The 21130-nt window shown below is 37.4% G+C and overlaps 1 protein-coding gene across 1 annotated transcript; it reads left to right on the forward strand.

Moving 5' to 3' along the window:
* The first annotated feature begins 16212 nt into the window (after positions 1 to 16212).
* On the forward strand, positions 16213 to 18597 carry LOC132165016 (G-type lectin S-receptor-like serine/threonine-protein kinase LECRK1). Its single transcript, XM_059575529.1, has one exon. The coding sequence runs from the start codon at positions 16213 to 16215 to the stop codon at positions 18595 to 18597; it is 2385 nt and encodes a 794-aa protein (XP_059431512.1).
* The last annotated feature ends 2533 nt before the right edge of the window (positions 18598 to 21130 follow it).

Consider the following 21130-nt stretch of genomic DNA (forward strand, 5'->3'; position numbering starts at 1 on the left):
CTATAGATCACAACCTATCTATAAAATAAAATTCATCTCCGTCATTAACATGATCACAATAATAAAATCCTCCAAATTAATCACACTAAGATGATTTTTTTTTTTTTTTTTTTTAACAAAAAATTAACCATTAGAAAAATGCTCATGCATCATTTATTAGAGACCACACAACAATGCACACTCTACTTGGCCGGAATGTGGCTTCTCATTAACCCCCCAAATTTTTTTTTTTTTTTTTTTTTTTGAAAAGTCTGCCAGAACCTTATAACCTTTGCTCTGATACCAAAATTGTAACATCCCCAGCCCGTTAAGGCTGAGTTTGCCACTTTTCTTCTTTTTCAACAAAAATTCTTGCAAAGATCTATAAGGTCTATCAGAGTACTTGATTTTAAAAGATACAATAAATGCGTAAAACATTTTTTTCAAGAGATTTTATTACAAGCGGAATTAGAAAACATTAAACTTTAGTTGCGGAATATCATATCATTACAATAACTTATATGAAAAGACTTTGAAAATTAATAATTATTCCCACCCCATTCCGGCCTCCTATTCCAGCATCCTTTCTACCTGAAAACAAGAAATAAAACTGAATGAGCCCAAAGGGGGCCCAGCAAGTAACATCCACAACCATAAATAGTTTTACTCCTTGTTCTCGGTTTTGAAAATCATTTTCGCAAATAAATATAATTCTAGCCATAATAATATCTGTATGTACGGTTGCATCTCCCGTAACATATACATACTATTACATCTAGTAATAGATCATCGTTGTAAATCATCTTTATAAATCATCATCATAATGCATTATTATAAATAATCTCTGTAAATCATCATAGCATATCATCGTTGAAAATATAATATCATTTTCTCATAATAAGGCCCATGTACACTATTACCCCTGTGCACGAGGGTTGCGGGTCCTTGTGACCATGGCACTGAACTGTGGCCACAGCCATGCCCGACCGTCAATTAACTCTTTCTTGGTGCACTCAACGGTCTGGTTGATGGAATACCACCTTCTGGCATAGCCTCCTTCAGTGGTTTCGCCTCCATCCGAGTATCGGTACCGAACTCTCATCTTATCTTATCTTGGGACCAAAAATACTCTCCTCCATACATGTGCCCTCATTTCATAAACATTTATCTCATCTCTTGTACTTTTCTTTGTACTTCTTTTGATGCATCTTAGGGCAACATGTAGGAGGGTTTATCATCATTTTTCTTTCTTATAAACATCATCATTTCTCAACTTTCTTTTCTCAAAATGGAAACCTTTTCAAATATAAACTTGTTGTACTTAGAAAGCGTTTAAAGAAATAGAAACTTTTTAGATAATTCATTTAGAAATCCTTCATGCATGCAACATAACTTCATAATACGTAAATAAAATAATCATTTACAATTTACTAAAGAATGAATAAATAGCATGACATGAAGTAATTTTAGAAGGGGTAGTGAATTTACTTACCTCTAGACTGAAGCTAGAAGTGGTATGAAGGAATCTAGTTGCTCCAATAAGACTAACACCACTAGTATAACTTTTGAAACTAATTTCTAAAGTCCGCTATCTCTTGTGTTCTTTCTTTCTTGTAGCGCTTGGTCTCGCCCTTTCTCTCTCTGTTCTGAGTAAACACTCTTAGAAAGAAGAAAGACCGAGTAAAAATCGGAAGAAGGAAGAATATATGCAAGAGATGGGAGAGGAGATGAGTGGTGAAAATTCTGAAGGAGAAGAGCTCTATTTATAGGAGAAAATCAAACACTATTCTACCGTCAATTTACAATTATACCCTCATTTTATCTTCAATTTACAATTATACCCTCATTTTACTATTTCACCAATTACCATTCTCTAATTACCACTCTCATAAATTTCCCAAGAATTAAAATCCTTAGCTACAATGGATATTAAAATAACATCATTATCAAAATAATCTATTTAAATAGCTTTGAAAATTCTGGGACACTACATTTCCCTTTCCCCCGGCCATTTTTCTCCCTCACATTTCCCTTTTCCCCCAATCCCCAACCGTGCCCAATTTTTGCAATTTGTTTTTTGCCAATCGCAGTCTGTGGGTACACAGACTGCTCTGTGTAGGGTTTTCTCTGTTTTGCAGGGGGTTGGGCAGCCAAGTAAGGTGGTTATCCATCTCCTTCCTTTTGGAGTGCCCTCCAAGTGCTCGACGAATTGCCGCAACCAAGCAGCACCATGCTTCGGGCCACTGCTTCCACATCCCGCTCTTCCCCTGCTCGGGAGACCACCCCCGAAGCCCCCTCCCTGCCATTACCATGCCGTGGGGTGCAACGGAAGTTGATCTTGGAGACCTCTTTTGCCATCGACACCGTCTTCCACAGTCTCCCAGCAACCAAGTAGGCAGTCAAAGAATGCCGCCGACGCGGTCTCACGGCCTTGTTCCAGCCCGTCAGCCCCGTTGCTTACGAAGGGTTGGTCCGAGACTTTTACGGTAACCTTACTTTTGACTGTACTCGGCCGGGCGTCCTCTCCTCATCAGTGGCGGGCATAGACGTGGAGTTGACTGCCGAGGACATTGCTTCTGCCTTGCAGTGTTCTCATGAGTGCCCGTCCGACATTTTGGCTCGGGATGGCTCACCTCGGTACTCAGACCTGCCGGCCGACCTCACACTGCAGTACATTGTGGACGATATGTGCCGCGGCCGCTACATCGATGACCTCCCCAACTCCACAAGCAAGGTCCTGCTACCTTCACGCCTGTGGTTCGTGGACTTCATCTTGCAGCGAAATGTGTGTCCCTTTGGACACAAGACTCAGCTTCGCGGCCTCTTTCTTGCGGCACTCTATGCCTTTTCAGAGAGGCTATTGGATTTCCATCCCCCAGCTCATTTGGGACCAGATGCACAAGTTTTGGGATGGGGCAATTGTGAGGTGCACGCAGGGGTCGGCTTCTTGGGGACTTCCATTCCCGTTTCTCCTCACCCAGCTTTTTCAGACCCGAGGCATAGAGGGTACCCCTGCTGATGGACCTATTTCCACACATCCTCAATTTGGTCTGATCCAGTGGAATCAGAGTTATTCTCACATGCCACGACGACGTCGGGCACCTGCAGCAGCAGAGGTTGATAGGGATGCTGATGGGCCTGTGCACGATGAGCCACCTCCAGCAGCGCCGGTAGACAGCATGGGAGCGGTAGCTACAGTCACTCTGACCATGTCACAGTATGAGTCCCTACACAAAGAGTTGCAAGACCTTCGTTCTGAGCTTGCAACCCAAAGATCGGAGGATAGGCGCCATGCAGATGTACGGTTTGAAGCCCAGCAAGAACTGCTGCGCACCATTGTAGCGCGACTGCCGCATGCACCCGGGGCATCTTCTTCTGCGCCTTAGTGACAGGTTCAGTGTTTCTTTTTCCCCTTGCAATGTTTTATTGTATTTTCCACACACTGAGGACATTGTGCACATTAAGTTGGGGGGTGTAGGCATATACATGAAAGTTCTGAGCATGCAATTGATTTTCCGGTTGTGGTTTGAAATTCATTGATAGGCTTAATATGAAGAACACATGATCACTTGATTAGGGAATTAAAACTGGGTTACTTTCATTGGCAGCATGAAATATTACTTGTTTCAATTTGATTTGCACAAGCACACTAGCATATAGTCTGTGGGGCATGAAATCTGGAATCAAGATTGTTTGTTTTTAATATTCGAAATGTAGTTGGGCAACTTATTGGGAAAACGACCTTGGCATAAATTTCAATTCAAAAAAAAAAAAAAAAAAAAAAAAAATGACGATCATTTTGAACTTTCCACCAAGTAACCGGACCTCTTGCCTCATTAAGCAGTGAGCGTTCGCGTCAAAAAGTGAGAAGTTTTAGATTGGTTGATAACAAAAAAAAAAGAAAAAAAAAAAGCTTAGCTTTGTAGCCTTTTTGATCCGAGTAAGTCCTTAGGGGTGTCTTTACACCTAATGCCCTAAAACCATTTGGTTTGGGAGTCATTGGCTTAACGCTCGATACATGGGTCAATTAGAAAGCTTAAGGGATCTAAGTGTAAAAAAAAAAAAAAAAAAAAAAGAGAGAGAAATTTGTGCCTTGGTTGTTTATCCAGTAAGAAGTCCAATGAATTTTGAGTATTAATCCATGCATGATTGAGATTAGTTTTAAAATCCCTTGACTATTTTTATTGAGTTCACATACACGAGTTGAATCTTGTAATATCTCATAATTGCCATGATTGAAACTAAGTTGTGATTGCCTGAAATTGTGAAGATAGTGTTTGTTTTATTAAGCCTGTTTATGACTGAGAACCATGATGGTTATGATATTGCAAGTTTGAGCACTACAGGGGTATAAAATGTTTGTGGGTATCATTCCTGGAAAACCCTCACGAGACTTCACTAGTCCTCTAGGGAATTCCTAAGGGTTTAAAAGGCTTGTTGCATATGCTAAATGCAACCGTACACCCCACGAAAGTTGGATTTATCTTTTTAGCTTTCACTTTATTTTCTGTTTTATATTGCTAAGGGCTAGCAATATGTAAGTTGGGGGTCTGATAAGCACCAAATGTTGCACATTCACGCCCCTTAATTTACATATGTTAATTTCTTAGCGTTGTTATTTGTTTGATTTTGTTTTTTTTTGTGTTTCAGGTCTTATTTGACAAACCATTGGAAATTGGGCTTAAAAGATCAAAAAGTTGAAGATTCTAGAACTAGGATCGAGCGCAGCACTCCTGGGATCGAGCGCACTACGCTCGAGCATCTGCGATCAAGGATCGAGCGCACGCCTGCGCTCGCGCGCACACCAGCTAGGCTCGAGCGCACCAAGTCTTGGATCGAGCGCACTCGAGCGTACAATGCACGGCAAGAATCCCTTTCCAGCATGGACTTGGATTTCAGTCTCCCAATTGGACTGGGAGACTGACTTCCGACTTTTTGAGGATTTCTAGGGTTTTTAGGGTTTCCCAATTCCCTATAAATAGGGCTTTAAACATTGTAAACAGACACACCGCTTTTAGAGCAAAATTCAGTAAAATAGTTTGTGGAGCTTAGAAGATTATGAGTAGCTAAACCCAATTGTGGGGTATTGATGTAGCCCTTTCGAAGCACAATGGTTTGATTGTATTTAATTTCTAGTCTTTCAATTTATGCATGTTGATTGTATAACTCTAAGAATTGCTATAATTGATTTCTGTTCTTCATATTAAATGCAGTTGTTCTTTAATTTCCAATTCAATACTAGTAAAATTCTTATCTTGTCTTAGAAATTATTTTACTATTATTGAACTCAAATCATTCTTATTTTCTGTGATTGTAAGAATGATGGTTATACAATGGTTCTTAATTGACATATGATCAATAGGATTAGATAGGCCATGCCTAGGGAAGACGGATCGTACTACACCTTACCTTAGTGTAATTTAGGTAGACGGTCCGTGCCAACCGAAGATGGGTTATGCTATTCCATTGATTGTATGAGATTATATTTATATGTTTTCTTGTTGAAATTATAACATGTATAGAATGAATTGCTAGAATTAAATATGGTTAACCATTGATGTGCGGATTGTGGTGAAATCAAAACCCTACTCTCTCTCTCTCATACATTTACTTCCTTTATTTTCCGTTTATTTTATGCACTTCAAATTCACACAAACAAATCACTCTCTTTTAATTAAGTTAATTTTGATCTTTCGAATTTGATAATTTAACCCTTGCAGTCCTTGAGGTTTGACACCCTCTCTATAGCCCTATCCTACGGGATTCGTTCTATTGCGAGTGGTTATTTTTATTATTGATATTTTTGGTCACAGAAATACCACATCACTCACCAATGAAATCAAATCACAATTCTTAAGATCAACCAAAATTTTAAGACAAACATGAACATGCATATATTTTTGTTTTTTTTTTCTATTCTTTTCATAAACAACAAAAAATAAAAATAAAATAAAACTGGGACAAAGTGTGTGTAAAGTGTCTCCCATACCCCCAAACTTAAATTACACATTGTCCTCAATGTGTCTATAACATGGAAAGAATTTACCCGGGATATGGACGAATTGTCTGGAATAGCATGGGTCATAGCACACCCCCAAACTTGAACTGAAGCACACTTGTCCCTGCAAAATAAAACACTAAAACAAATAAAAGGGAAACAAAAACAAAACTAAAGACAAACATAAAAGTAGATTGAAAAACAAATAGACAAATAATAGGATAAACTATGGGGTGCCTCCCATGAGCGCTAAGTTTAACGTCTTCAGCTAGACTGTTGTTCTCCTCTTATTCTCTTATTTCTGTCCTGAAGAAGATGCTCCTAGATTGGGTATTGTTTGGGATGGAAATCCACCTTATTTTCTTTCACTCAGCTCCTTAGCCATTTGCCCAATTTGTACTTCCAGTCTTTGCATAGCTTGCTCGGTTCTTTGCATCACTTGATCGATTTTTGCATTGATTTGTCTTTGATCATTCTTGAATTCCCATTGTGTAGTTGCCAAGGTGCGTACCATACTCTCCAGGTCATTTTGCTTTGGTTCTTGCATGGGTTAGCTTGCTTGTTGGTAGTTCCTCTGCTGCCCTTGATGGTTCAGAGTATTCTGATTGTTACTCCATAAGAAATTGGGGTGGTTTTGCCACCCTGGATTGTAGGTGTAGGAGTAGGGATTATTCTTAGGAGGATAATTGTTCTGTCCCACATAATTTACTTGCTCTTGATCTGCAGATGAATACAAGGGGCAAGTCTCAGTAGTGTGATCAAAATGAGAACATAAAGCACATACCTAGGGTTGCATGGCTTGTTGACTAGGTGAGACGTTCTAAGCAGTTATAGCTTTGACAATCATATCTAGCTTTCTTTCCACAACAGCCATCTAATTTGGAAGTCCACCACTCAGGTTCACTTCATACATGCCCTTGCTCTTTACTCCTTGCCTCCCTTTGGATGAGAATTGTTGGAAGTGTTCATTCAATGTCACAAAGAGCTCTATGGCTTCCTCACTGCTCTTTTCCACCAGCACACCTCCACAAGTTGAATCAACAATACCCTTGTTAATATCATTTAAACCTTCATAAAAAGCTTGTACGTGATCATCTTGCGGCATGTTGTGATGTGGGCACTTGAGAAGCAACGTATTGAAGTGGTCCCATGCTTCAAAGAAAAGATCTCCGTCTCTTTGTTGGAACGATTGAAGCTGCCTTGTCTTTTGAGCGGGGAAGAACTTCTTTAGGAACTTGCTGGACAACTCTTCCCAAGTATGAATGGATTCTGCAGGCAAGGAATTATACCACAACTGAGCATTGTCTTTCAAGGAAAAGGGGAATAAGACTAACTTGAGTCTCTCTGGAGTTAGGCCTTGAACATGCTAAAGCTTGCAGAGATCAAAGAATTCCCTGAGAAGCAAGTTTGGATCCAACGTAGCTGTGCCTCTAAAGTGAGTCAAGGCATTGAGTATTTGCGGGAATATGTAGTAATTGCCTTCTACCTCCGGTTGATAGACTATGCATGATGGCTGGTTGAGGTTTTTCGGGATGAAAGACTGCTTCATGGGCGTTCACACTAGCGGCGGGTTTTTTGGCAGCTCTTCCATTGTTTCCTCAACTTCTTCTTCTTCTTCTTCTGTGTCGGAGTTGTCTCTATGCCCTTGTCGAATGGTCCTCTCAATTTCTGGATCAAGTGGAAAGATGGTTGATACTTGAGATCGACGACCTTGCATAAGAAATTTTTTTCCGTGTAGTCATAGCAGCTTTAGTACTACTGTTTGGAAGTCCTCTAGAACTGCGCTCTATCGTAGGTTAGTGTGCTCGATCACACTTGGTCTCTACTCGATCGCAGTCACAGAATGCTGGGTGCTGCAAGCTGAACAGAACAGAAACAGAGAAGTAAATGGAAAATTAAAAAAATATTTTTACTTCTTGATAAAAACAGAATTAACAATTAACAATTAAAATAAACAACTAAAGGAAAATAATTCTAAACAAAATTTAACATAATCCCCGGCAACTGCGCCAAAAACTTGTTGAGCAAATATCCACCTAAACTAATAGGAAAATACTTGGTACGTTTTACTCGCAAGTGCACAAGATCAAACGATAGTATAGCAGGCAAATAAGAGATCATTCCCACGAGGATTGGTAAATTATGTTTAGAAGTAATTTTGTATTTAATTAACAAATAAAACACAATTGTCATGATTGAATTAAAATAAAGAAATAAAAAAAAAGATAAACTAAAACTAAAAAGGATTAGGGTTTTGATATCCACCACTAATCAGACTAATTAAGATAACAATATAACAATGCGCCAATCATACCGGTATATTTAATGTTTGCCAACCTAAAGGCATGAGTGTATATTCCTTAAGCTATAGATTTCCCTAAGCAACAAATTATGCATGGGTGTATACTATAATTCTTTTCTTTCTTAAAGGATTTAACATAGATGTATACTGTTGTGCAAATTTATTTAACTCGCAAGTGCACTAATCGATTCTAGTTTAATGGATTGTAAGTGCGAGGTCGATCCCACAGAGAATTGTATTTTTGAAATAGCAATTTAAATCTAAACTAATTTTACCCTAACCTAGTTCCAAAAGGGTTTTGAATTTTGGTTTTAAAAAATTAAAAAGACAAACATAAACTAATTAAAATAAACTAAGAGATAAAATACTAAGGTTTGGGAATTCACACTCACCGAATCATAACACTATACTTCCATGTTTATCAATATTAATCTGAAGTTCTCACAATTACAATCTTAGATATGTTTTACTATGCTTCAAACAATTAATCAAAACCATCCCATTTATACATTCATTGCACAAATCACAAGAGGAATCCATTATCAATTAAATCATCAGATGTATCCGTAAATCACAAAAGATATCCCGGTCAAGTCCCGGGCAAGTCCCGGTCAGGTCTCAGGCGGGTCTCGGGCAGGTCCCTCCGGCGTCCCGGGCAGGTCCCGGGCGGGTCCCGGTCAAGTCCCGATCAGGTCCCAGGTGGGTCCCGGTTAGGTCCCGGGCAGGTCCCTCCGGGGTCTCGGGCGGGTCCCGGGCAAGTCCCGCTCAAGTCTCGGTCAGGTCCCGGTCAGGTCCAGAGCGGGTCCTGGTTAGGTCTCAGGCGGCTCCCGGGCAAGTTCCGGGAGGGTCCAGGTCAGGTCCCGGTTAGGTCTCAGGCGGGTCCCGGGCAGGTCCCCATGGCGTCCAGGGCAGGTCTCGGGCGGGTCCCGGTCAAGTCCCGGTCAGGTCCCGGGCGGGTCTCGGGCAGGTCTCTCCGGGGTCCCGGTTACGTCCCGGGCAGGTCCTGGACAGGTCCCGGTCTGGTCCCGGGCGGGTCCCGGGCAAGTCCCGGTTACATCCCGGGCAGTTCCCAGGCAGGTCCCGGGCGGGTCTCGGTCATGTCTCGATCAGGTCCCGAGCAAGTCCTGGTTAGGTCCCGGGCGGGTTCCGGTCAAGTCTCGGGAGGGTTCCGGTCAAGTCCCGGGCAGGTCTCGGGTAAGTCCTGGTCAAGTCCCGGGTGGGACCCAATCAAGTCCCGACGAGGTTCTAGGCGAGTCTTGGCAAGATCCATCAATTTAAGAATGAGATGCTCATAGTCGGAAAATGGTTTACGGTTTTCAAAACCGTAAACCATTTTCCTAAAATTAAAGAAGAATTTTCGGTCAAAAAGAAAATATTTTCCGTTGACCACTATTTTACGTCGAAGTAAACACCGTAAAATACGGAAATCATTTTACGTCGAAGTAAACGGAGCCTAAATGTATCCGTAGAACAAATCACAAGGGATAGCCAATTATTTAGGCAAATAAAATCAAGCAATCAATTATGTGAAATTATCTTAAAGCATCAAGGGTATCCTTGAATCACAAAAGATATCCAAGAATCACTCCACACATTGAAAAGAAGTAAAACAATTGAAAAATTAAACCCAACAAAATCAGATAAATAAAGACTTACATGAAAGTATTGATGTTCTTCATCGGTGAGGCTTCATCCCCAATCTTAGTTGGGAATTTAGCTCCACATAAAAATAAAACCTAAATCTAAAGAAAACCTAAACTAAAAAGAGAAAAACTGTTGAATTTTGCTCTTTGGAATTCTATATCTATTCTTGAATTCAAAGAGGTCTATTTATAGGCTTAAGAAAGTCCTAGAAGCCCTAGTAAACCTAGATAATTCGGAGGTCTGTCTCCCTGTTCAAATAAAAGTCTGAAATCGAAATTGGATTCGTACAAATTTGTGTCCTTTTATTGCGGGGTGATTTTGGCATTGTAACCTTCCGAATTAGGAAAATCTTATTTCACAATGAACTGTAGTATTTCGAGTTAGCTTTCCAATTCTGCTTGAATCAATTCAATACGGTATTTGACTAGAAAGTTATGGTCAAAATAATGAGACGTGTGCAAAATCTAAATTTGAATCCAATCCGAAATCTTTATCCAATCTGAAATTTAATCCAATCTGATCTTTAATCCGATTTAACCTTTTCTTGGATTTAGTTAGACTTAACCACATCATCTAGGTCTTCTCAAAGTATGATTTCTTCTAAACTTTTCATTTTTCCCTTTAAAGCTGTAGTTTTTCTTTATTGACCTACAAAACATTAAAAACACAAAACTAGTACAAAATATTAAATAACGACACAGCTAAAAGATTAACTAATGTAAATAAAGGGGTCCAAGTATGCAATATTTGGCACTTATCAAACACCCCCAAACTTACATTTTGCTAGTCCCTTAGCAAAACAAAACGAAAAATATAATGAAAGTAAGAAACATAAATCATCTTTCGTGGGAGAGACGATTGCATTTAGCATATGCAACAAGCCTTTTAAACCCATAGGCATCCCTAGTAGACGAGTGAAGTCTCATGAGAGCTTAACAGAAATGATACCCACAAACATTGTAGCACTATGTTGTTAACAAGAAAGAAGTTTCACATAAACCATGGTTCTTATTCATGAGCAAGCTTAAAATGACAAACACCATTATAACAGTCAAAAGGAAATCCAAAATCAAATCACTCATAAATGGACAATTGAGACCTCATATGTTCTGAAATGTGTAAAGTGTAATCAGCATACAATCATGAAGTTTTCAGTTTAAACTCAAGACAAGTTCCATAAAATTTGTAGAAATCTCTATCAAGTGTAACAACCAAGGCAAGATATGTATTTTTTTTTCCCCTTTTTTTTTATAGGCTCTGCAATGTCTAACTCCCTTAAGCTTTCTAATTGACCCATGTAACAAGTGTTAAGCCAATGACTCTCAAGCCAGGTGGCTTTAGGGCACTAGATGTAGAACATTCCTAAGGGCTTATTAACTTAAGTCAAAAAGGCTACAAAGCCAGACTAGCCATATCATAAATCAACACTGAATTTCACACCTTTTGACGCGAACACTCAATGCTTAATGAGGCAAGAGGTCCGGTTACTCAGCGGAAAACTCAACATGATCTTTCTTTTCTTTTTCCTTCTCTTATTTATTTATTTATTTATTTTTTAATATCTTGCAAGCCAATGCTTATTCATCAATAGGTCATCTAACAAATCTCAAAGAGAACAAGCTTAAACTCAAACATCATAACTCACAAAACACATGCTAATGTGCTCATAAAAATTTATCTCAAAACAAGTGAAATCTCATTTACCCAAAAATAAGTTAAGGGACTCAAACTCCTAATGACATAATGATGTGTTCAACCCTTTAAGCAAGCTAATGAAATGCAAATCATAGTTACAGTTTAACTCAAACTTGACAACAACATAGCACAATTTTTATATTTTTTTCAAATTTTTTTAACACAAAATGACAAATAAAAATAAACAAATAAGAACAAAAATAAACAGACAAAGTGTTTTTTCATACCCCCAAACTTGAATTATACATTGGCCTCAATGTGTACTATAGAAATACATTACCAGAAGTAAAGAAATTTGGGTGTGAACAAGGCCAGGGCGTCCCCTAGACTTTAACACCAAAACACCTATCAATAAAAACTAATAGCAATATTTTTTTCATAGAAATAAACATTAAAAGATTAATTGCTGTTAGAAACAAAACAAATAATAATAAATACATAAAAAAACAAAATATAATGAATTTTTTTTTTTTTTTATTAGTAACAGGAATAAAACAAAACAAATTACAGAAAAATAAAATCCTAATTATAACTAGTAGAAGAATAAAACTAATCTAGAAATAAATTGGTTTCAAAAATTAAACAATTCCCCGGCAACGACGCCAAAAACTTATTGTGCAAATTTATTTAACTCGAAAGTGCACGAATCGATTGTAGTTTAATGGATTGCAAGTGCGAGGTCGATTCCATAGAGAATTGTATTTTTGAAAGAGCAATTTAAATCTAAACTAATTTTACCCTAACCTAGTTCCAAAAGGGTTTTGAATTTTGGTTTTAAAAAATTAAAAGATAAGCATAAACTAATTAAAATAAACTACGAGATAAAATACTAAGGTTTGGGAATTCACACTCACCGAATCATAGCAATATACTTCCATGTTTATCAATATTAATCTGAAGTTCTCACAATTAAAATCATAGATATGTTTTACTATACTTCAAACAATTAATCAAAACCATCCCATGTATCCATTCATTGCACAAATCACAAGAGGAATCTAATATCAATTAAATCATCAGATGTATCCGTAAATCACAAAAGATATCCAATCTCAATTGAAACACCAAATGTATCTGTAGAACAAATTACAAGGGATATCCAATTATTTAGGCAAATAAAATCAAGCAATCAATTATGTGAATTATCTTAAATCATCAAGTGTATCCTTGAATCACAAAAGATATCCAAGAATCACTCCACACATTAAAAAGAAGTAAAACAATTGAAATATTAAACCCAATAAAATCAGATAAATAAAGACTTACATGAAAGCATTGATGTTCTTCATCGGTAAGGGTTCATCCCTAACCTTAGTTGGGAATTTAGCTCCACATAAAAATAAAACCTAAATCTAAAGAAAACCTAAACTAAAAAGAGAAAAACTGTAGAATTTTGCTCTTTGGAATTTTATATCTATTCTTGAATGCAAAGAGGTCTATTTATAGGCTTAGAAAAATCCTAGAAGCCCTAGTAAACCTAGATAATTCGGAGGTCTATCTCCCGGTCCAAATAGAAGTCTGAAATCGGAATTGGATTCATACAGATTTGTGTCCTTTTATTGTGGGGCAATTTTGGCATAGTAACCTTCCGAATTAGAAAAATCTTATTTCACAATGAACTGTATTATTTTGAGTTAGCTTTCCAATGCCGCTTGAATCACTTCAATCCGATATTTGACCGGAAAGTTATAGTTAAAATACTGAGATATGTGCAAAATCTAAATTTGAATCCAATCCGAAATCTTTATCCAATCTGAAATTTAATCCAATCTGATCTTTAATCCGATTTAACCTTTTCTTGGATTTGGTTAGACTTAACCACATCATCTAGGTCTTCTGAAAGTATGTTTTCTTCCAAACTTTGCATTTTTTCCTTTAAAGCTGTAGTTTTTCTTTATTGACCTACAAAACATTAAAAACACAAAACTAATACAAAATATTAAATAACGACACAGCTAAAGGATTAACTAATGTAAATAAAGGGGTCCAAGTATGCAATATTTGGCGATTATCATATACTAAGTTGTTCTTTAAGAAAGCATAAATCTGTGAAACTCGACAAACACATGAGGCCTAGGACATGGGTATATACTCCCGGTTCTCCATGTTGATTAGCCCAAGAACCCGGTGTGGATTTCTTTTGTTACTCTTATTAAACCTAGGACTCGGTCATCCAAATTGATTTAATTAACTAGTGTATACCACATGCATATGTTGATCAGGCAAACACATATGAGAAATACAAGATAACAGGAATTAATCAAGTTAAATACACAAAAATATAATTGTAGCAAATGCGCCAATATTGAAATCCTAAATAGATATGACTAGGGCTTTGATGAGTGCCAAATATTGTATATTTGGGCCCCCTTTACTTATGTTTGTTAAGCTCTTAGCTGTGTTAATTTCTGATATTTTTTGTTAGTTTTGGTGTTTTGGTGTGTTGCAGGTCAATAAGAGAAAACTGCGGTTTGAGGGTGGAAATAAGCAAAATAATTGAAGATCCCTGGAAGTGCGATCGAGCGCACTGAGCGACGATCGAGCGCACCTGCGCTCAAGCTCAAGCACGGCACGCTCGAGCGCACGACCACGTCAGCCCTAGCATGCATCGCTTAAGTGCTGCGCCGTAGGAGCCTTGAAAAAAACCAAGTGCGCTCGAGCGCACCTTGGGTGCGATCGAGCGCACTCACGCTGACCTGGCAGCGCTGAACCCTAGTTTTTTATTATTTATATACAGCTTTTTCTCTTGTAACGGGGCATTGGGAGGCGATGTTTTAAGCTGAAATACGACGTATTGCCGTGGGGAAGCTTTTGCTTTGTTTTCATTGTAAGTTTTATTTTTTTGATGATGACAATTCAATTTTTGGTTGTTTTTGTTATCATGAGAGGCTAAATCTTTCAACTAAGGTTGAAGATGAAGCTTCGTCATTGACAAACTCATGTATTCTCGTATTTTGTTTATACAATTTTGATTTCGAATAAGGATGTTGTAGATTTTCATTCAATTGGTTGATTTATATCGTTTAATTGAATGTGATGAACTGTTATGTGTTGGAGTTGGATATTTGATGTGTTTCATCCTTCGGATACATCAATTCATTCTATTGAAATCGGATATCCGTTGTGATTCGTTAACCAAACGGATACAGAGGATGATTTAATTTCAAATCGGATAATTGTTTTTATTTGTAAAAATGGGTGGATTTATTGAATGATTTAAATTTGATATTTGTAAAACATCGAACAACAGTTTCAGCACAATAGTTTGCCGATTGTAGGAACAAATACAAGAATATAGAGTTAAGATTTGGTGAAGTGAATTCTAAAATCTTAGTATTCTTTACCATTTTATTTCATCATTTTTTTTAGTTTATGTTTTATTTTTGCACGACAAAAATCACGAAATTCGGAACTATGTTAAAATAGAATTGGTTTAAATAGAAATTGGTTTATCCAACACAAATCCCTGTGGATTGACCTCGCGCTTGCACACACGCTATATTGCACACGACTCGTGCGCTTGCGAGTACAATTAAATTTGAACATCAAGCTTCAATCTAACCCTAATTAAAATATAAACTACATAACAGAAATAAAAGGTGGAAGAGAAGAAAAACCAAAACTTCTCTTGATCTAACCTCCAGTTTCTTTCCAGAGCTTGTGTCTCTTTCTCCACACTTTTTCCTAGAAGTTAAGAGGTCTATAACAATATACTTCCATGTTTATCAATATTACTAGGCCTATAGTATTACTAGCTCTCGCTGTATTTCTATTTAGTAGAGTATACTATAACAGAAAGCGAAAATGAATGACGTGTGGCAACTAATCATGCGACCTTAAATAACATCAAGTATCATCAATATAAACGCTTAACAGACATGATTAAAGCATTAACAATTAACTACAATCTAAGCAAAAGCTAACAAAGTAAGTCATTCACTTGCAATTTTCTTACTTTACAACCCAACAAGCTGCTAATTTGCAAAATACTAAGGTGTTCTACAGGTGGAATGAAAGTAACAACATGATTCAATAAGTAAATCACTATGAAACTGGTGTATGATCTTAGAAGATAGTGATCCTACGCGCGCATCAAAGCTATTTTTTTTTTTTTTTCAGATTTTTGCTATTTCTTATGTAATATTTTCTTAAGGATTTCTGTGTTGTTTATGAATCTTCTGCACATTACATTCCTAACATGATCTCGGGCTGATTATTTTCTCCTAATCCAGCTGTCAGTCCCTATTATCTTTCTCGCCCTCACCGCTCTCTCTCTCTGTGTGGGACTGGGACAATGACTGCAAAACGCATAGGGTGGAAAAAGACGATAAAGCCAACGAAAATACTAGATGGAAAGGCCTACGAAAAGACAAGAAACAAGACAGAAAAGCGTTTATTCCTTACCAGAGTCCCAGACTAAATGGGTCAGTAAATTATTCATGGGCAAAACAGGGCCAAGCAAAAATCACTGTTGAGAGGCGATTATCTTTTTTTTTTTTAAAAAAAAAAAAAAAATTAATTTAATTTAATTATATATATATATATATATAGCAATAGCAGTAAGGTGATTCTCTCCTCCCTCACTCTTTGCATCATGGCTTCCATACCTGTTCTACTCCTCCTGCTTGTTTTCCTACTTTCTGAATACGCAAACGCTCAACGCAACCACACCAACAAGATATCCTTAGGCTCTTCGCTTTCCCCGAAAGCAAACCGTACTTCATGGCTCTCACCTTCTGGCCATTTTGCATTTGGTTTTTACCCACATGGTGATGGCTTTGCCATCGGCGTTTGGCTGATTAATCAAACTGAGAAAATAGTCACCTGGACGGCCTATCTAGATTATCCACCTGTCTACCCAAATGCTACACTGCAACTAACCAGAGATGGTCTACAGCTTCGAATTGGAGCAGCCAATGTGAGTACATACATTGCTGATGCGCCTCCAGGCGAGACGGCTTCAGCTGCGACGCTTGATTCCGGAAATTTTGTGCTCTACAACGATTCTGATGTTATCTGGCAAACCTTTGATTATCCTACCGATACCATATTAGGAGGTCAGAATCTGTCTACTGGCAATGAATTAGTTTCGAGTGTGTCTAAGTCAGACCAATCGAGTGGTCAATTTTATCTTTATATGCAGTATGATGGAAACCTTGCTGCCTACCCTGTAAAAAGCTCGGGTCTACCATATGACATTTTCTGGTCTTCTGGAACAAACAACAGCGGTACCGATGTAATGCTGACTCTTAGTCGTTCAGGCGTTCTATCCCTACGCGGAGATAGTTTGGGCGGACGCATTTTGGCAAGTAGCCACTATTCTGACAAGAAAAATGGATCTATTATCTACCGCGCAACACTTGATGCGGATGGGATATTTAGATTGTATTCACACCACTTTGAGAGCAATAATAGCTCAAGTATGTTGGTGGAATGGTCGTCGTTGGCTAACCAGTGTGAAGTCAGCGGTTTCTGTGGATGGAGCAGTTACTGCTCAGGCGTGGGCGCCAACAATGGTCCCTGCAAGTGTTATCCTGGATTTGATTTCGTCAACTCCAGCAATAAGTTCCTGGGCTGCTACAAGAACTTCAATGACAATAGTTGCAGACGCAGTGAACATCCAGCGATGCTGTACCGCATCGTTCCTTTGGAAAACATATTGTGGGGTGATTATCCTTACTCATCGGTACAAATGAAGAAGAACGATTGCGGCATGTCTTGCTTGGAAGATTGTAATTGCGGAGCCGTATTATATATGAGTGGTGCTTGCAACAAATATAAACTTCCACTTAGATATAGTAGAGCAAGTAAAAACATATCAGCTATGGCTTTCTTCAAGGTGATTCTGAAAAATATTACAACCCCTCCAATCCCCTTGCCTCCAGAAATCTTTGGTCCAAAGATCGAAAGGAAAAGAGGTCTGATTTTGATTCTTGCCATAACCTTGGGTTCTATTTCATGCCTTTGTTTCATGTTTGCCATCTATACTCTGTTCAGATACAGACATCAAGTTTACAGGTACAGAAATCTGTCAGAAAATGCAAATTTGGGATTGATTGAAGAGTTTACTTTGCGATCATTTTCTTACAATGAGCTTGAGCAAGCAACAGATGGCTTCAAGGAAGAGTTAGGTAAGGGCACTTTTGGGGTTGTTTACAAAGGAACTATACCTGGAGGTAACAAAACTATTGCTGTTAAAAGACTAGAGAGATTCGTGGAAGAAGGGCACAGGGAATTTCGAACTGAAATTACAGCAATTGCAAGAACTCATCACAGAAACTTGGTTCGGTTGCTTGGATTTTGTATGGAGGGCTCTAGAAAACTTCTTGTTTATGAATACATGAGCAATGGCTCACTTGCAGATCTACTCTTCAAGGCTAAGATGCGCCCCATTTGGAAAGAAAGAGTAAGAATTGCACGGGATGTGGCCAGAGGGATTCTCTATCTACACGATGAGTGTGAAGTCCATGTCATCCACTGCAACATAAAGCCCCAAAACATACTTATAGATGAGACATGGACTGCAAAGATCTCTGATTTTGGATTGGCCAAGCTATTACTGCCAAATCAATCAAAAACAGCTGTGGAGGCAGAGCGGACAGCTGGGTACTTCTACTTGGCACCTGAGTGGAAAATGAACGCCTTGATATCAGTAAAAGCAGACATATACAGTTTTGGTATTGTGCTTTTGGAGATTGTATGTTGCAGAAGCAGTATAACAGTAAATGTTCCAACGACAGATAAGATAATTCTTTCTAGTTGGGTTTATGATTGCTTTATGGCTGGAGAATTGGAGAAGCTTGTTGAAGATGAAAACATGGACTTCATGACTCTGGAAAGAATGGTAAAAGTGGGGTTATGGTGCATCCAAGAAGATCCAGTTTTGCGTCCTTTAATGAAAAATGTAATCTTGATGTTGGAAGGGACAATGGATGTTCCAGTCCCTCCATCTCCAGTTGGTTCCCTCCTTGATTCATAAAATGATTTATCTATTCTTCTTTCTTTTTTTTTTTTTTTTTTACCAAGTTTATAGTAATCATCCCATTTATGTGTATGCATGTGTCAACAAAAACTTGTATGTATGCACGACCATATGTATTATACACTCTAGCCTACTTTCTTTTTCTATAGTACACCCAATTGATGCCCTGCAAAATTTAATTTGTTGACATTTTCTTTTCGAATTTGAGGTCTTATGCGTGAATCTGATGCTCTTAGGCCAAGTTACATCCCAATTATTACCCGATGTGCGATATCACTTGATTGATTAACTATTTAAGGACCTTGGACAGATCGGATGAAACAAGTCGAAAAATGAGGACAAGAACGAAAGGTTAGGAAGTTCCAGAAACTAACTAAGGAGTAAAATGGTTTTCGTCGGAAAATATTTTCAGGGAAGTCATTTTTCCTGAAAATATTTTCCACCGAAAACATTTTACAGTGTTTACCGCGCATATGGAAAATCAATTTTTTAAAAAAATATTTCAAAAACAATTTTTAATTTTTTTAATTTTTAAAAAACTATTAATTTTTATATTAGCTATTCAACTGTACTGAAAATCAATTTTTTAATTTTTTAAAAAATATTTTATATTAACCTATAAAATATAATTTTTATTCAAAATATAAAAATATTAATATAAAATAATTTATGTTTGATTGTTAAAATTCGACAAAAACAATCAACTTATCTGAGAATATTTTTGGATTTTCTATTTTTTCAGAAAAAGAAAAAATAGAAAAAGTATTTTAAAAGTACTGTATCTAAAAATGTCCATACATCAATATTACGAATATTCCACATCTAGAAAGATTGATATATATGAAAGGGTTTATATAGCGTCAAGACTCCTCCAAGTACAATCTTAAAATATCGATGAATAGACCTAATCGATCTATAGAACCTTCCACCAACCACTCGAAACCTCACATTATGCCCAATAATGTGTAAAAATATTAACACTTGTTCCTTAATAAACAAGTGAATGGTCTCACGTATAAGGTTGTTCGAATTTTACATAATTCGAAGAAAGATATAGGACTCATTCTTATTTGGTCAATACAATCTTGTCTGCTTCCATAAAGAATACTATCCATATAAATCTCTCTTTCATACTCTCGATTAACATGAGGTTCCCTACGTAATACTCTCCTAGATCTAATATCTTTTAAGATTACAAGTCCAACAGCAAGAACAGATGCAACTGTGGTCGTAACTGTCGAAAAAATTGTTTCATCCATCTACAAACAACATAAAAATAAGCAATAAGCAATAAATCATATATGCATTGTTTCTCTGTGACAAATGATTAGTAAATTCCAAAAAATTTAAGTCTCACATGGTGCAATAATATGATATGTGGAAAAATGATAGAAGTTCAGCAATCAAGTGAAATAAGCAGAAACAAACTAACCAAAAAGTAGAAACGTGGCTATATAAACTAACAAGCAACTGTCAGCATGTATACCCCATTGAAGGGCAGGCATTATTATCCTCAAAACTTGTACAGGAATCCAATTCCCATACAAAAAACTCGTACGCCTAAAATTTCTGTCTACCCAAAAGCTACCCTCCAAGCCTAGCCTTCATAATTTTCTTCAACTGCAACAGCAACACAGGAGGAAATGGCACCCAATTTTCATCAACTTAATTAATATTGAAGTACATGTTAATTAATATTTTTCATCAACTTACTATTTAACTAAAACAGAGCAAACTGCTCTGTCCAAGTGACGAGTTTTTGATTAATGAGAATGAAATGATACAAGCTTTGTCAAAAACAAAAACGAAAAAAAAACTGAAACAGAGTAAATCAATGCTGTGAAATAAACTTGTATATCTAAAATGACAAAGATGGCTTTAATGCCATCTTGTTTTTGTTCTTGTTGAGTTTATTCAATAAATTCTTGGATAAGAAAACTTACAAGAAGGCAAAACACATGGGAAAGCAGAACTAAAAGATTACATTAGAAAACTCCCAAGACTGACCAAAGCGCGCTCAATTAGGAATTACTGAATTAACATTGGCCCTAATCCAACACAAATATTATCATTTCTCCTATGAAAAAGCCAAGCATTTGTTGTAGAAAAACTCCATATGTTGTCAGAGAATGGTCATCATCAAGAAAAACATTGCAGAGGAAGTATAATTGGTTGGTCTGAATGATGTCATAAGTCATCAATTCATCCTGAGTGTTGAGTTAATTTGTAGGGTGCTGTTTTGTTAACTTTCCATCTATTTTTTGAGCACACATATAGGGGGACTCTCTACTTGCCTTTTACTTCACCTTTTGGGTATTGAAATTAGTGTGTATATGTTGTAGGTACATGTGATGTCGGCAACTGATCCTCTTGCCCGATAGATCTTTGGGTTTCTAATTCAATACCTAAAGTCATTGAGTCTGGAAAGCATCAATCCCATTTGGTTTATACTACCATGGGTTTTCATGTATTAACTATAAATGAGATTTGGTTTTGGGGGACTAGGTGTACGTTAAACGGTCAATTAATC

The sequence above is a fragment of the Corylus avellana genome, chromosome ca11 (genome assembly GCF_901000735.1).
Source record: "Corylus avellana chromosome ca11, CavTom2PMs-1.0".
NCBI lineage: Eukaryota > Viridiplantae > Streptophyta > Magnoliopsida > Fagales > Betulaceae > Corylus > Corylus avellana.

Coding starts and splice junctions, on each gene's coding strand:
- LOC132165016 (XM_059575529.1), top strand. CDS start 16,213: ATGGCTTCCATACCTGTTCTACTCCTCCTGCTTGTTTTCCTACTTTCT.